The 18,810-nt window shown below is 45.5% G+C and overlaps 1 protein-coding gene across 1 annotated transcript; it reads left to right on the top strand.

Annotated features, from left to right (window-relative positions):
• Positions 1-12,056: 12,056 nt before the first annotated feature.
• Positions 12,057-14,011, top strand: LOC143037686 (uncharacterized). The gene has a single exon (XM_076206225.1). It carries the CDS (start codon positions 12,150-12,152, stop codon positions 14,004-14,006), a length of 1,857 nt encoding a protein of 618 aa, XP_076062340.1. The 5' UTR covers positions 12,057-12,149; the 3' UTR covers positions 14,007-14,011.
• The last annotated feature ends 4,799 nt before the right edge of the window (positions 14,012-18,810 follow it).

Genomic DNA, 18,810 nt, shown 5'->3' with positions numbered 1-18,810 from the left:
GAATTCGAACCCAGACCACCGTAGTGGCGGCCCCGAACACTACCACTGCGCCATCGAGAGTGAGAGAGAGTCCGTGTGTGTCTGTGTGTGTGTGTGTGTGTGTGTGTGTGTGTGTGTGCATGTTAAGCTAGCTAAAAGTTTTGATGCATGGATGTCTCAGAATCCCAACAAAAGTACTCGTAGAATATCCAGTCAAAATAACATGATGTAAAAGATTATATAAAATTACATTGCTTAGTTCTACTACACATACCAAACAAGAGTCATGGAATTCTTTACATTTTCATTTCATCATATAATTACAAACATAATAATTCATTTACTTAATTAGCCTCCCCTTATTAACTTCAAACCGTCTCCGTTCTTAGTTTAATGATGTTAAATGTAATGAGGAAAATGCGCATTAAATAAAAAAAAAAAGTGAAATAAAGAAAAATGTCATGTCACAATAGTATGGTATTAAATGATCTTCAACCGAAGTATTTTGAAATGGTAAAATGAATATATAAACAGATATGCAACGAGTGATTTTTTCTTTTAAAGTATTTTATTCAAAATAATGAAAATATAATTCATAAATATGTAATTGATAACCGGAGCTGTATGTATGTGTGTGTGTGTGTGTATGTGTGTGTCTACGCGCGCGCGTAAGGGTGTATGTGTATGCATGTGTGTGTGTGTATTCACTTGGTCTTTGGATCACGTGCTGGACTCGTGATCGACAGCTATTTTCCTCCTGGAAGCGAGCTCAGAGTTCGTAGGTCCGATCTGTGTGTGTGTGTGTGTGTGTGTGTGTGTGTGTGTGTGTGTGTGTGTGTGTGTGTGTGTGTTCACGCGCCCAAGCGTATACCTGGACGTTGGTGTGGCACATACACCTCTATATTTCCCTATGTATAAGTGCCTTTGTCTCCATTTACATAAACAATTTCTGACCAATAAAATAATCACGTCTTTATCTTATGATGTTTCAGAACTAGACCTCAAAAACTTTGTTAAAGAAATAGAATTATCCATCACTGAAAACTAAACAAAAATATTTCACAATTTCAAAGCCTTATTCATATTAATCCTATGAAATCCACATTAAGAGGTAAATATTTGTATTTGCTGTATTTTTGGCTATATAATTGTTTATGTTTCATACGCATTGAGCCGGTACGTATTGTATTATACAAACCCTTTGAAATTTTGAAGAAAAAAAATATATATATATATATATATATTATGGAGCTCTTATGTATGCGTCCTGATCATATGGATATACTAAATATCACGTACCCGTAAGAACAGAGCATAATCTATATGCAGTCCCTACTTAGGACCTTAATATTACCCTTACCGACAAGAGTAACATAATATGCTTTAAGGTAGGAAGGCTTAGCCACGTTTCAACCTGTATTTTTTAACATCTACTTCGTCACTATTAGGAATCTATCTACATTTTTTCCTCGTGCTCTTTTAATATTGAGAGAGCTCAAGAATATTGCCGATGCGCTCCATGACTATTTCAATATATGACTAAATAATTTAGAGTGACAGAAAGCAGAGATATGGTACTAGGATGACTCCAAAAAGAACTTTAGTACGTATGTATGTATGTATGTATCTATGTATATATATATATATATACATATTATATATATGTATATATTATATATATATATATATTTCTAAATAGAAATGTAGTAGCACATTTGTAGATAACACACAGGAACCCACAGTCGGAGAAAGAATAAACTTCGAATAAAGAATAATCCTATATTTCGGCTATCAACTGTAGCCCTCTTCAGGAAAGTACATAAGAAAGAGAACAGAGGGGACTTATAAACTACAGTAAGAAGAGATGTGGACAGCTGACCTCACTCAGACGCGGGGCTAACTGGGGTGGCGGAGGAGGGAGGGGGTGAGGAGAGGGGAGGATGTAAAGTCCGCACGAGCTTATTTATTGCTGCGCGTGAGATAATGTCAGGTGTCCACTGCCCTTTAGAAATATTAATATTAGGGCATTCCTCAATCAATGCTGATTCGACTATTTTCCTCCTGAAACCACAGTGGGACTTGAACACTAATCTGGCCTTACCCCAGTCGAAAGAATGATTCTTATTTTTAACATGAAGAAATACAGCCGAATTTTCCTGCCCATACCTAATTGACCTAATTGACCTTTTCTTTCGACTGGGGTAAGGCCAGATTAGTGTTCAAGTCCCACTGTGGTTTCAGGAGGAAAATAGTCGAATCAGCATTGATTGAGGAATGCCCTAATATTAATATTTCTAAAGGGCAGTGGACACCTGACATTATCTCACGCGCAGCAATAAATAAGCTCGTGCGGACTTTACATCCTCCCCTCTCCTCACCCCCTCCCTCCTCCGCCACCCCAGTTAGCCCCGCGTCTGAGTGAGGTCAGCTGTCCACATCTCTTCTTACTGTAGTTTATAAGTCCCCTCTGTTCTCTTTCTTATGTACTTTCCTGAAGAGGGCTACAGTTGATAGCCGAAATATAGGATTATTCTTTATTCGAAGTTTATTCTTTCTCCGACTGTGGGTTCCTGTGTTATATATATATATATATATATATATATATATGTGTGTGTGTGTGTGTGTGTGTGTGTGTGTGTGTGTGTGTGTGTGTGTGTGTGTGTGTATAAGGTAGCAGATTTTCTTGTAAATACAATTAAGAATGACAGCATTCTGTCAGTTAATAATCTTCTATTTTTTCCCCCAATTTTCTGACGAGGATCCGGCTATTCAGGGTGGAGGGTAAGCAATGACTATTTAATCAAAATCATTCATATATTCATCGTTTCGTCTACAAGGATTCTTCATCAAGAATGACAAAGTCTGTAAGCACAAAATGTACAAAAATGAATATGAAAATCTAAGAGGTGGAAATGACATCACATGGGAATAATACATACAACAAACAAATAACAGCAGAATGAACGGGTGCCGGGGCTTATATACTTGTGAAAATCTGAGATCTTCCGTTAATACGAGCAGATCTCCCAACGATTTGAGGGGTGGTGGTGGTGGTGGAGAGGGAAGAGGGGGGAGACGAGGAAGGTGTAGGTTTAAGGGTGGCGGATGGGCTTACTTCACGAGGGGGGGAAGAGGGGGAGAGGTGCGGGAAAGGGGGGAGAGTGTATTATATATATATATATATATATATATATATATATATATATATATATATATATATATATATATATATATACCTATCCCAGTTCCAACCACGGCAAATATAACAAGCTCTTTGATCACTGTACCCCGTTCCCGTTCACGGCCTTCCCTTTACAGTAAGGGACATCTGCAAGAAGGCCAAAATCCAACTGGCCAACGCCGGAGGATTGCCCAGTGCCAAGTGGACCCCTTCCCTCCGTGGGCCCTCACCCCTCCTGAGGTGGAGCTTAACCTTCCCGGGCTTAGCCGTCGAGACGACCCACACACGCTTGCAGCGCGAGCAAGGGAGCAGATTGCGCTCAAATACCGTGACGACCTGCTGATATATACAGACGGATCAGTGTTCAAAGGAAGCTCACCCAGTGAAACTACCCCCCACCACCATCCTCACGGCTGAGCTCGTCGCCATCAGAGAGGCAGTGCAAATTGTACTCGCCCTTCCCCACCCACCACCGCAGGTAACGGTGCTATCAGACTCGAAATCTAGTCTAATAGCTATCCAGAACGGCAGCTGTGCGTCACGTCCCGCCATCCTTAACGACGTCCTGTGCCTTCTAACGGAGGCCGGCAGGGCAGGAGTCCACTTCCGATTCCAATGGGTCCCCTCGCACGTGGGCCTCCTTGGCAACGAGATGGCAGACAAAACTGCCAAAACAGGTGCCACATTGCCTAACAGCAAAGTCACCTCAATCCAACCCTCTGCACATGACTTCTTTTGCAAAATTGACCGCGCTGCCGGGACATCTGGAAATTGGAGTACCACTCTACTGCTGTTGAACGTGGATGGCTCCTTAAGACCTGCCTTGGACCGACCCCCCCTACCTTCTCCTCTCTACCCCCGTACATTGCGGCAACAGTCAGCAGGATACGGGTGAATCACTGGCGGACCAAATATACCACTTCCCGCTGCACCTGTGGCGCGGAAGTATCTTTCAAGCACTGCCTCTTCTTGTGCCCCGAATTGGAAGCCCACTTCTGGCCCCTAAGGTCAAACTTCAATGACCCTGCCACAGCCCTCGAACGCCTCATTGCGGACTCCTCCTCCAAAGTCGACCTCCTCGTCCTTGCAGCCAACCTCGTCTGCTCCTCCCCAGTCGGGGGACTGCTGTAAACACCCCGACCACCCCCACATGCACCCGCATGCCCACAAGCGAAAATCAAAACTCTTACCCAATTACACAACTTCTCAAATCACCCCAACACTTCCCTAACATCTCCCAATACACTATTTGAAGCCACCCAGAAACTACAAGCCAGTCCCTAAATCGGCTAGCTCCGCTGGGACTAAAATCACAAAACTAGAACTTGTACCTCATCACACCTCTGAAGATGGTCCCAGGACTAGGACCGAAACGTCGGGCATTAAAACTCCCACTTTGAGTATGGTCCTTACGCATCTCCCATGCAACATGGATCTTAAACTCCAGATCTTCACACATATTATACATACATACACACATGCATGCATACCTACATACATACATACATGTATGCATACGTACATACATAGAAAAACACATGCATGCATACGTACACACATACATACATAAACATATACGTGCATGTATACATATACACATATACACACAATTATATATATATATATATATATACATAAATATAAATGCATATATATATATATATATTATATATATAAATAATATAAACATATTGTATACATCTACACACACACACACACACACATATATATATATATATATATATATATATATATATATATATATATATACATACTATATATATATATATATATATATATATATATTAGGATTGGGATTGAGTGTGTGATTAAACTCTAGGCCAAACAATGCTAGTAATTACGCCATGATGAATTGCTAACCGAAGCTACTCTAAATTATACTTGCATACATGCACGTTACAATGACTCCCCCCGTACTTTACATTTGTTTTCTTTTTCTTCTCAAAATCACCTAAAACCTTTCCTCTTCTGCTTCACTCTCGTCCCCTCTGTCTCGTGGGAAAGTCTGCATCCCGGGCGTACCAGAGGCGAGGTAAAGGTTAGAGCCTTTTCCTTCTTCTTCTTTTCCAATTTGAATTATTCAGTCAATTAACATTTTCAGTTTGGAGATTTTTTTTCAAATCCATTTGTACACTTCGTTGATATTTCCATTATTTTAGGGTAATTTAGTCCCATTGCTCAATTTATTTATCTATTTTTTTTTTTTTTTTTTTTTTTTTACTGTTGCTACGGCTAAACTTCTTACAAAGTCTCCTACTCCTTTTTCTTTCTCCTTCTTTCTTTTTTACTCATTTCTTTTCGTCTACGCTCACTTCACCTCTCCCCTTTTCCAAGACTCTGCCTCCCATCTTCCTCCTCCTCCTCCCTCTTCCTCCCTTCCCCTCCGTCTCTTCCCTCGTCGCCTGGAGTCCCCTGTGGGGGAATGTGTCGCCCGGCAGACGCACTTGTGACGAAATATTTCACGGGGCCATTTGTCTTATCGTTCACTCGCCCAGGGTAAGGGAGGAGGAAGAAAAAAAGGAGGAAGAGGAGGAGGAGGAGGAGAATGGTGAAAAAGATGATGAAAAGTAGGGGTAGGAGAGGAGAAAGAGGAAGAAGAGGTAGAGAAGGGTGAGAAAATGAAGAACAATAGAACTAAGAGAGGAGGAGGAAGAGGAGGGGCGAAGAAGGAAGATGAGGTGGAAATGGAGATGGAGGAAGAAGAACGGTAAGACTAGGCGGAGAAGCAGGAGGAAGGAAAAGGAAGAGGTGGAGGAGGACGAGAAGAAGGAAATGATAGTAATGGTTCAAGAAATAAGAGGAGGAGGAGGTGGAAGAAGGGGGGAAAGGCCAAAAGAAAATGGGATGTGGACCTGAAGCAGGAAAGAAAATAGGATCTGGAACCGATGAAGAGAAGAAAATGGGATCTGGGACTAAAGAATGAAAGAAAACTGCGTGGTCCTGAAGGAAGAAAATGGGATCTAGGTATATAGTTACGAAAATTTAAGTTCGTGCCCGAAGTAGGGAAGAAAATGGGAACTGCGCCCAAAGAAGAAAATGGGAGCCGTAACCAAAAAAGAAAGTGGGATTTTAGCACGTCGAAGAAAAAAAAAAAAAAATAGACGAATGGAGTATAAGAAAAAGAAGATGAAGTAAAGAAAAGAGAGAGAAATATAGATTGATGGAAAGACAGAGAGAGAGAGAGAGAGAGAGAGAGAGAGAGAGAGTGAGAGACAGAGAGCAATGATACTGTTGTGAAGAAGAATACGAGATTCGAGATTATAGAGAAGCGTTTACACACAAAACTGCTTGATTTCAGCGAGGTACCTCTGCTTTCGGTGCATAGACAGTCAGGGCCGGTGGCAGTCAGCTTCCTGAGCTTCGGGAACCCACGTGCATAGTTATTTTCATATATTTTAAATGAAGTGATTGCAATTAAGTATATACACACGTGTCAATAAATATATATAAGGAAAGGGATATGTGTGCATTTGTGTGTGTGTGTGTGTGTGTGTGTGTGTGTGTGTGTGTGTGTGCGTGTGATTCACCATGGTCTTGGACCACGTGTTGGACTCGTGATCGACAGTTTTTACCCTCTCAGAAGAAGGGTCAGAGCTCGTATATAACCGATCTATGGGTAATGCTGTGACCTTACACGCCCACACACACACACACACACACACACACACACACACACACACACCTCTCCGCCTACGAGAGTTGGAGTAACGACTCGCAGTACAGCGATACTGAAATTATTTCAGCCCTGGGCGGGATTCGAACCCGAACCGCCCTTGTGGCGGCCGCGAACGCTACCACTGCGCCGTCAAGTGTGTGTGTGTGTGTGTGTGTGTGTGTGTGTGTGTGTGTGTGTGTGTGTGTGTGTGTACTGAAAAACAATTCTATAAACAAAGGAAGGACTGTAGAATATTATTTTGAAAATGAACAGAATTTGAAATAAGTGAATAAACTTGATACGGGAGGGGAAAAAACGTGAACTTGAAGGATGGGAATGTTGAAAGAAAAAATATGGAAGAAAATATAATCTACAATAGTGAAATGAAAGAAAATGGAATTCAGAGGTGAATATAATCAAGTGGCAAGACTGAAAGAAAACGTATTTCAGAATGTACCATCTCGAAAAAAAACAGGAGACAAAACAAAGAAAACGTGATCAAGTATTGAGTTTAAATCTCCAGAGAAAATGGGGAAAAACAACAAAGCATGGGATCTCGAAGAAAACGGTGTCTGGGACGAAGAGGGAACGGCTGCAGTGGACTGTACGACAGATGGATGGATGGATGGATGGATGAATGGAGGGAGGGATGGAGGGTGAAAATCCTCTTACCATTTTCAAATTGAGGCACACTACAGAGTTTATCAAATTAAGCGATAAACGCGTGTGATATAATCCAGACGACTAGATCCTGTGATGTTCGCCATCTTGTTCGATCGAGACCACATTAACGGTAGAGGTCTATCAGTTCATCGCTTGAATAATATCGACTATTGATAGCAATAAAAAATTGGATACATTTCGTCACAGTAAAGACCAATAGAAGAGAAAAACAAAATTGGAGTGAGTGTTATTAGAGACACAGATGTAAGGGGTATAGACAAAGATTTGCACACACACACACACACACACACACACACATATATATATATATATATATATAAATATATAATGTATATATACATATATATTATATATATATATGTGTGTGTGTATACATATATATATATATATATATATATATGTCCATATATATACATATATATGCATATGTATAAACATATATATATGTATATATGTGTATATATGCATATACATACATATGTATATACATATATGCATGTGTATATACATATATATATGCATATGTATACATATATATACATATACATACATACATATATGTATATATACATACATACATGTACCAAGGATTTTCCCCCTTACAAGGGAGGTAGCCAAAAAGGAAAAGGCATAAAATCATTCCCACCCATTCCATCCCTGAATACACTCCACACCCCTCCACCTTCCCTCTTATCTAATCCTCATGGATGACGGGTCATCCCTGCACCTTGTCCACTGCCCTGGGTCAGAAGCAGTGTCGCAAGACACAGCACATCCACAGCAAGGCCGCTTCATTAAATCGGCGACACCCCCTCTCCGTCCCCCCATGCATAAAAGGAGAAGACGGGGAGAAATCCCTTCGGGCTGCGTCAAATTTTGCTCACACATACTACCTCACCCCATGCATCACAACATCATCCATATACAACCATTCTCCATTCACCCCTATTTTCTGTCCTCTCCTGTCCTTCCTCAACAGACATTCCTCTCTTCCCCAAAGCCCCCTTCACCCCATTCATCCACATCATCCTTGGACGTACCATCATGTTCACTCCCTCCACATCTACCTTCCACACCTCTTTTACTAGTCTTTCTTCACTCATTCTTTCCATATGTATATGTACATATATACATACATATATATATATTTATATATATATATATATATATATATATATATATATATATATATATATATAGTTCTGCAGTGACCGATCTGTGGGCAATGCTATGACCTCACACACACACACGCAAAACCCCGCCCACAAGAGTTGCAGTAACGACTCGTATCCCAACGATACTGAATTAATTGTGTGTGTGTGTGTGTGTGTGTGTGTGTGTGTGTGTGTGTGTGTGCGTGTGAATATGTGTGTATGTGTGAATGTGTATTCGTGTTTGTGTGTATGTGGGTGTAGGATAAGATGAAAATTAAGAAAGAAATTTTGAGGTTAACCTAAACGAGATTTTGACAATATTGTTGTTCTGTGTGTCTGAAATCCCCCATTAAATGAACAAAATCATCTGTTGCTTGAATGTAACACGGACGCCAACAGGTTTGATCTTTTCGCTGTGGTTCATCATAGTGTTTATTCTGGCTGCTGCTAAGCGCTTTTATTCAGCTGACAGAAAACTTCCCAGCAGCCAAAGAAGAGAGACATAGCCTCATAACTTAGAGGTGAACATGTATTTTTTATAAAGAGAGAGAAAGCAAAGAAAATGTTCTCAAGACACTGGCATAAGTAGAATAAAATAAAATCTGAAATCCTTGTACAGAAGGTCAGCGTGGTCCCTTTAATCAACCCATTTCATGACCTGCAATAGAAAGGTCACTCTCAGTTGGGATCAGCGTCCCTCACCCAATCTCCGCTTCAGGGGAAGTCCTCGCGCCGACGACCTCCTCTCCCACGGGGCCTCCGGAGCCTTTCGCCGAGAGGATCAGGGATGTTCTTCGACGAAACATGTCTTCGCTAACTTCGGGAGACTAGAGACTTCAAGGATTCTACTCCCATTGTCGGCCAACATCTTCGAGATTGGCCGAGGACCTTCAGAAGGATCGAATTACGGCGGAGGACTCCGGGTCTCATTAGCCCGCACCTAAGAGTCCGCCGAAGGATGAACCTGCAGGATCGCGCCTCCATCGCCGGCTGAGGAACGCGCTCCTGCTTTCTGAGGCAGCTGTTGGAAGACGGGTCTCATTAGCCCTGACCACAGTACCGCCCTCAGAGGGTGAATCCCGATGCCCACAATCTTGGTGCCTCCGCCGCATAGGGTCTCATTAGCTCTGACCTGACGGAGACCACCAGAGGGGTTCTCCCAGGCCTTAGGACGACGTTGTCCAAGGATCTTTTGCTTGACGCGAAGCTCTTCTGGGGTGACCCGGAGGCGTGGTTGTTGGGATGGGTCTCATTAGCCCTGAACAACAAAGCTTCTTATTCTAAATACCTGGCTTCCCCTTATCGCCTGGCCATCCTAAACACGCACACATACATACATATACACATACAAAAATAAAAACACACACACATATATATATACAAAATCACATTTACAACTACACACGTGCGTGCGCGCACGAGAGAGAGGGAGCACCCAATATACTGTCATTTGAAGCAAAAATATAGGGCCAAATTTTGTTTTGAAATAATTGATAAAAATAGAGATATATATTGACAAAAAAGTTACACCAATAAATAGAGAAATATGTAAACAAATATATAATCAAATGAATGAATAAATGAAAAGAAAACAATAAAAAGAATTGGTGAATATGTAAATGTATATGCATAAATCTATAGGCAAATAAACAAACTGATAGAAAATAATATATCAACTGATATATATCATATACATATATATATTATATATACTTATATATATACATATATATATACATATATATATACATATATATATATACATATATATACATATACATATATACATACATATATATATATATATATATACATATACATACATATATATATACATATATATATATATATATATATATATACATATATATACATATATATCAGTTGATAAATGAAAAGAAATCTCTGCATTATCTGGTGGTACCACATACGAGAAAGGCAGAAGTCCTGACCAACACACTATTCAAAGTTGGCATCCAAATAGCATATTCCTCCGGAAGAAAGATAAAGGACATCGTAAGGCATAAAGAGAGACAAGATATTAACATGAATTTTGTAAAATACAGTATACCATGTAGTGGATGTCCAGCAACATACTACGTCGAGACTTCACAGGGAATGGAAAGGAGATAAACTGAACACAAGAAACGACCTCCGGCATCACAGAACATGAAACTCTCTAGTCATACACACAGAAACACACGGACATTTGCCAAAATGGGAAGAGGCATGACCTCTCCGAACGGGCTTAGGGAAGACAATGAGAACATTGGTAGAAGCGGTACACATCACATTGGGAAATGTTACTAATCAGGGAGACGGCTTTGTCAACCTATCATTGGTTACTGCCAAGCTGGTCCTGAAAGGAGCAACGGACCAATCAGCAAGCTCCATTCTAAGACGCCCAGCGGGATGATTCACAATGAGTATATATACTGTTAATGAACGTTGTCTGTCACTCTGAAAAAGACTTGTAGTCGAAACGTCAGCAATATAGTGTTCATACTCGAACCTGCGTTTCTCTACCACCTTTACCACTCAACTGTCTAACCTTTCCTGCAATACATATGTGTATATATATATATATATATATATATATATATATATATATATATATATATCACAACAAAGATATGTCGTAGCACATATGTAAAATAATACTGATGACCCACTTTCGGAGAAGAATAAGCGAAGATATAGAGATCTGTATATTTCGATCACTTACTGTGATCCTTTTAACAAATCAATCCATGAATTGTCTCACATGTTACCAAAGGAAAAGGTAAATTTTATCTTCCATTATCCTAATAATTTGTTCAGTAAAGTTGTCAATATACATCATAGATCCAAGAGTAATACAACTCCTGGAGTTTATAAATTACCTTGTTTAGATTGCAATGATGTATATTGGGGACAGACGGGTCGAGATCTCAATACCAGGGTTAAGGAGCACAAGAACTCTGTTAAATACGGACAGGAAAATTCCGCAGTATTTCAGCACGTCGCCAATAAAAACCACCGAATAAATTGGGACGATGCTGAAATAATTTATAAATCCAAATGTAATTTCAGAAGAAAAATAGTAGAATCCTCCTTAATAAATAATTTCCCAAATTATAACATTTCCCATGGTCAATGGTCACCAGACTGTATTTCTTCTTTTGCCATAAATAAAATGTTACCATCAACATTAGCGGTGGACAAAAATCACCAAGGCCCATGCAACGCCGGTCATGTGACCTGAGCCACCAAGATGCGAGCATGCGTGCCGGGCGTGTTGACCTGAGCCTCGTCCCCTCATGCTACCTCACTGCTTTACTATAAATACACATTGTTCTGTACTTTGTAACTCGTACACACACACACGGAGAGAGCTACGTGCAGCGACCACACCACCAACTCATCGTCCAAACCTACGAAGTGTTTTCTTCATACATGCACAGTTCGTGGTCTTCATCCATCGTCGCACATCCTCATGGCTAGAGTGATGGAGTTAGCGACTACAAGTGTCGGGAAGAGGGGCAGGGAATGCTTTCCCACAGAGGCCTCGGAAGAGCTCTCCACGCCCAAGAAGGCGGCCCGAGCCAGGCCCAGTATCAGCTACGCGCCCTCCCTGCAAGAGGACGACAGCAGCAGCGACACTTCCTTACTAATGTTTGTCGGCAACAACGACGCGCCCTCCTCACCGGAAGACACCCAGAGAAACGCGGACGACGCCGCCCTACTTGAGCAGCTACTCAGGAGTGACGAGGAGCAACCAGGAGACGACGAAGGCGAAGGATGGACCACCGTCGTCAGAAATCGTAGAGCCCGCCACCAGCTTCCTCCGAGGCCCAAGTTCAAACTGGGCCACCTAGGGGACCACGACAGCGCCTACCAGGCCATCACCGCTCTCGAGAGGGAGAACCCCAGCCTGAAAATGGAGGTGAGACTCAACCTCCAGGGTGAACACATCCTCAAGGCCAGGGACGAAGCCTCCGCAGTACTCCTCCGTCGCCTCGCGGAGGAGGGGAACACTGTGATTCTCCTCGACCCCAATTTGAGACGGCACAAGGTAGTGCTGGAACGCTACCCATTGGACCTGCCCCTGAAAGCGGTAGAGGCTCACCCAAAGGTGATCTCAGCCGAGCGACTCTGCTCCCGCACGGATAAGCTCCCCACAAGGCAAGTGCTGGTGGTGTTGGAGGGACAGCCGCCCCCCAAACTGGACCTCGGCTGTTGGGGGAGGTACTCTCTGCGCCCTCATCGGGGGGAACCGGTGAGATGCTATAAATGCCAGAGATACAACCATCTCCAGGTACGGTGTGAACACGCCGTCAGATGCGGCGTGTGCAGCTTGCCACACCCGACGGAGGATTGCATCGCAAAGCACAAATCCAATCAGACCACCTCCGCAAAATGCCCCAACTGCGGAAATAAACATCACGCCTGGAACCCTCGGTGCCCCGAGAGGGTCCGCAGGCTCCCCAGGCTTCCCCAGAAACCCCAGCAGCAACAGCGGCAGCCCCAGGGACCACCACAACGGCAGCAACAGCGGCAGCCCCAGGGACCACCACAACGGCAGCAACAGCGGCAGCCCCAGGGGCCTCCGCAACGGCAGCAACGACGCCGCTCGAGGACATCACGTAGCCAGTCGCAGCAACAGAAGAACTTCGTCGCTGGAGCATCACGGCACCAGGACACCAAGCACCAGCACCCACCACGAAGCCAGCCTAAACCGCAGCAGCAGCGTCGGCAAGCCTTCCAGCCTGCATCACCACCAACCAGGTCAGCGTGGGGTCGGCGGCGGGCCCTCGCGGTCCCCACCCCCCCAGCCCAGGCCGCACCAGAGCCGGAGGAAGGGATTAGCCGACCGGCCCCCAGGGATCACACCCCCTATCGCCAACCCAGGACGCGGAGTCGGGAGCAGCGGCCGCGGGCCGCAGCCTTGGAGACTGGCGGCAGCGCCCCCTCGGCCCGGCGCAGCGCAACCAGACCTCGCCAACCAGGAGGTGGTGCACGGGACCCTCCCCCCAGCACTCCCGCGACGTCGGCGAGGAGACCCTCCATGGGCCTAACCGACCCTTCCCACGACCTGCCACGCACCATGAGCGAGGAAATACGCACAGTCGTCAGCTGCATCATGACAAGGATGATGCAATTTCTGGTGAAGCTGCTCACCAACCCCAACCATGACAGCGACAAGCAGGGGACCCTGAGCGAGCTCCTGCAGGAGACTGTCTCAGTCTTCACAGAATGTGGTTTCCAGCCACCCCCCGACCTGAAGGACACGCATCTCCGCTCCCTCTACCCAGCCGACCCCAACCACCAGAATGGAGAGTCGACGAGCTGAGGCAGACGCCGATAAGGACCAGCTTGCTGGCCCTCCCAGGCTCCGAGTCCTGCAGTGGAACGTGCAAGGTCTCCGACCTAAGAAGCACCAAGTACTGCAGGCTATCTTCGCGGAAAACCTTGACGTGGTGCTGCTCCAGGAGACCTTGACGCGTGCCGACTTTGAGTGGAGGGTGGCGGGTTATTCCCTTCACTCGCTCCCTGCCACAGAGAACACCCGCGGCTGTGCGGCGCTGGTGGGGAGCACCATCCCTCACCGCAGAGTATCCGCCCCAGTCCACTGCGGGGAGGGCGTGGAGGTCCTGGGACTAGAGCTGCAGGTCGGGGGCATCCCGCTTCTGGTGTACAACATATACAGGAGCCAACGATACCATCTGGAAGCAGGCGAGCTGTTCTCCCTCGCCGCCCACACCAGCCTCCTCGTGGCGGGCGACCTGAACGCCCACCACCCCATGCTGCAGTCACCATCTCCAACCAACGAAACGGGCCGCCACCTGACCGTGTTACTCGAGGACATTCCCCATATCCGCCTCCTCAACACAGGGGAGGCTACCCACAGAAGGAGGCTGACAACCAACCAAACCCCAAACCGAGGGAGCCCACTAAGCTAAGTCCTATCTCCCTCCTCAGCTGCACGGCCAAAACGGCTGAGAGAATGGTGCTTGCTCGCCTTCAGTGGCGTGTGGAGCCACTACACCCTCACATTTTCGGCTACACCCGCGGCAGGAGCACGGCGGACAGCATCCTGACACTGCTGAATCAAGTTAACCATCGCCCCGCCATCGTTGTCTTCCTCGACTTGGAAAAGGCATTCGAGCTGGCCAGCCCTCATGCCATCCTCGCCGCCCTCGTAAGGAAGGGCGTGATGGGAAGGATGCTGGCCTGGCTCCGCGACTATCTCCAGCATCGCCGCGCCAGGGTAAAATTCCAGGGCCTAAAGTCCAGCTTCCAGAGGTTGGAGAACGGGACGCCCCAGGGTGGTATCCTCAGCCCCTTCCTCTTCAACCTGCTGATGGAGCAGCTGGTGGCCCTGCCCTTCCACAATGGCACCATCCTCCTCAGCTACGCCGATGACCTCGCCCTCGTGGTCACCGGGAGGGGCAACAAGCTCAGGAAGGCGCAGCAGGCGCTCGACATTATCAGCGGGAAATGCGAGGAGCTGGGACTCAAAATCTCTGCAGAGAAGTCCCGCGCCATGATGGTGAGGGCTGCCGACCCGGCAGGTCAGCTCTGCGTCCAGGGCGTCAGACTGGCTTGGGCCAACTCATACCAGTACCTCGGTGTATGGGTGGACAAGTGGCTGTCCTTTACAGCCCACGCCACCTACCTGAGGGAAAGGGCCCACGCTAGGCTGAACGTAATGCGAGCCATGACACGACCCACAGCGGGGACCACTTTCTCCGTCCTCCGACTGTACTTCATATTTGCAGTGCGCTCCCTGGTGGACTACAGCGCCCCAGTCCTCATATCGCTCTCCCGTAGCCAACAGGAGCGGCTCGAGGTGCTGCAAAACACCGCCATGAGGACGATGCTGGGAGCTCCGAGATGGACCAGTGCGTGCGTCATGCAGAGCGAGACCTGCCTGATGCCACTCACCACCAGAGTAGAACAGATCGTGGCCAGGGTCCTGCAGCGCGACTCCGAAGGAGTAGCACAGAGAAGACTACGGCTTGCAATGACGCAAGGGAACGATGTCCTCCACTCCAGTCCACCCTGGCCACCCGCAGCCTCGCCCACATTAACAGCTGGCGCTGGCCACACGCCGACCTCCCGGCCCCCACCTACCGAGCCCCACCCCCGTGGGAGCCCCCCACAGCAGAGTTCTCCACCACCCGGCTACCGGCCAGCAAGGCGCTCTGCACCACCGAGGAGCTGCGGCATCACACCCTCATGGCGGTGGCGCAGGTGTCTGAGCCGGGCGGTGCCATATACTACACCGACGGCTCAGTCGACCCCGAGAGTAGCAGGACGGGCGCCGCTGCCATCACCGTTGGGACCGAACTGCTCGAGAGGACGCCGGATTACTGTTCCACCCTACAGACAGAGCTTGTGGCCATCCACCTGGCCCTGGAGCACGCCCAGAACCGCCAGGAGGCTACTGTGGTCCTACTTACAGACTCCAGAACGGCGTGGCAGGTCCTCCAGCAGCCGTGCCCCAGCGACAACGTGGGACTCGTCACCTCCATCCTGGGCAGCCTGCAGAGCCTCGCCGCACAGGGACGTCGGGTAAGGCTGCACTGGATGCCCAGCCACGTGGGCGTGCGAGGCAATGAGTCCGCCGACGTTGCTGCAAAAAGAGCCGCTGGCGCTCCCCACGTGACCAGGCACGTGCCACCTAGTCTGTCGTACGTGAAGGCACGAGCCAGGCGTGCCGCAGCCCGCCGCGCCCACCAGACTCACCGGCAGCTAGAAGGAGCAAAAAGACTAGCTGCTTGGTACGCCGCCACCACCGACTATCAGACGTTGAGCGCCTTCCATCAACAGCCCAGGGCGGACGGCGTACTGTTGCAAAGAGTTAGGCTGGGCTACTGCACCAGGGAGGAGCTGTATGACGGCTTCCAAGGGCAACAGTGCGACCACTGCGGTAGGCACAGCCGCCACCCGCTGCTGCACTACCTACTGTCCTGCCCGGCCACGGAGGCCCTCCAACCAGCGCTGCAGACCGCAGAAAGCAGCCTCCTCAGCAGTCGGGCAACGAGAGCTGCCCTCCTTGTGCTCCACACGCCCATGGACGTGATGCTTGGGGTGTTCAGGGCGACGCCCCCTCCACGCTGACCTCCCCACGCCCTCACCTTCCACCCACTAGGGCACAACAACTCCCCCACTGGCGGGCTGTTGCCCGCATTGTATGTCAATGTATGTAAAGCTGTACATATTTATACAATAAACCTTTATTAACTTACTCTGTAATACATATCTGCTGAAGAGGATCACAGTAAGTGATCGAAATATACAGATCACTATATCTTCGCTTATTCTTCTCCGAAAGTGGGTCATCAGTATTATATATGTATATATACATATAAACATATGTGTGTGTGTATATATATATATATGTGTATATATATATATGTATATATATATTATCATATATAGGTATATATATATATATATACTGTATATATATACATACATATACCATCTATATCTGTCATCTCACCTCCAGATGTTGGCTCCTTCATCTCCTGGCTACTATGTTCCATTGTACACGAATCATGTAATATATACAGAATAGTATATTCATAATATTAGTAACATTAAAATTAAGAATTTCATTTTTCTGAATAAAATTATTGAGCTATCACTCCCTCTTCCTATTTTTACCCTTATTCTTCTTTTATCTCTTCTTTTACTTATCCAATCTTCTGTTTTCTCTCCAGCGTCCTAAGTACCTTCTCCCGTCCTCCTTCCTTCTTATGAACAAAACCTACTGTTGACTGTTGCAATAAAATATATACGGCCTGAAATGCTGCAAAGAAGTTTATGCAAAATAAAAACTTTCATTTCATCTATACCTACTTGCTTAACTTTGCTCATTTTCATTCAAACGTTTTCATTATCAGTGAAGAAGTTCAGAGAAGGCCAAGCTGGTATATCTTCTTCAGACTTGGACATTTCCTAGATTGTGTGAAGTGAACTCAAATGATTCCTCTTGGGAGGGAGTGTCCTGGCATGGATGGGATTTTCTAGACACTATATAGTGCACAGTTGCTTGTGTAGCTATTATATCATACTTATACTTCAATATTCAAATATTCTTATTTCGTTTATTACTTATTATTTGTATAAATATTGTTTGTTTAATTCGGTGTGTAAAGTATAGTCATATAAACAATGCAAAGTGTAATGGATATACTGAAAGATGTATCAATTTTTGGAAATTGGTTTATTCGTATATTGTGATTTATATACGATGTCTCAGAACTTATGATAAATTTTGGAAAACCTGTTCAGACTTAAAAGAAAAAATTAGAAACTTTTGGTATTTATCACTATGAAATATCTAAGGAGACGCTATATTCTTTCGTTATAATTCATATAAAATTTTTACAATATGTTAACTTCTTTATTGTATATAAGATTTTACTATGATATTTTTATCTATGTAAATATAATACAATAAGTCCATTATGCATTACCATATTCTCAATACACACATATGCGCGCACACGCACACACATGCACATGCACACAAACAAACACACACACACACACACACACTCTACAATAAGTCTATTATGTATTACCATATTCTTAATACCTCACATACATACGTCCACTCATATATGCGCACGCACATACACACACGCACACACAGATACACACACGTACACACACGCACGCACACACACACACACACACACACACTTTACAATAAGTCCATTATGTATTACCATATTCTCAATACCTAACATACATACGTCCACAAACATATGCGCACGCACATACACACACGTTCGCACACATACACACACGTACACATACCACGCACACATTATTCCTGTTGCCTCCATGCAAGTTGATTCAGCTGATTGACGCCTCCACAGTGGAGGAAGCCTTGAAAGAAGCGCGAGACGAAAACTTCGCACACGAAGTTGAAGAAATTGGAACTTCGATGAGAAGAGGTGGAAAAGTAAGTCGATAGCGACAATAAGCGCCGGAGTTCGATTTCTTCGGAGACTTCCTGATGGAAGGAACCATCCCCCGAAGACACGCCCGAACTTGTGTAATCGAAGTCAACTGAGGAACGAACTACTGACCGCCCGAGCCTGTTTGAGACACAGGTCCTCCTGCGTCTAAATTTT

The sequence above is a fragment of the Oratosquilla oratoria genome, chromosome 23 (assembly GCF_046742065.1).
Source record: "Oratosquilla oratoria isolate Oo_2021 chromosome 23, ASM4674206v1, whole genome shotgun sequence".
Lineage (NCBI taxonomy): Eukaryota > Metazoa > Arthropoda > Malacostraca > Stomatopoda > Squillidae > Oratosquilla > Oratosquilla oratoria.
This window is presented reverse-complemented; position numbering and strand designations above follow the sequence as displayed.

What these genes read in the sequence shown, in the direction of transcription:
- LOC143037686 (XM_076206225.1), top strand. Translation starts at nt 12,150, where the DNA reads ATGGCTAGAGTGATGGAGTTAGCGACTACAAGTGTCGGGAAGAGGGGC.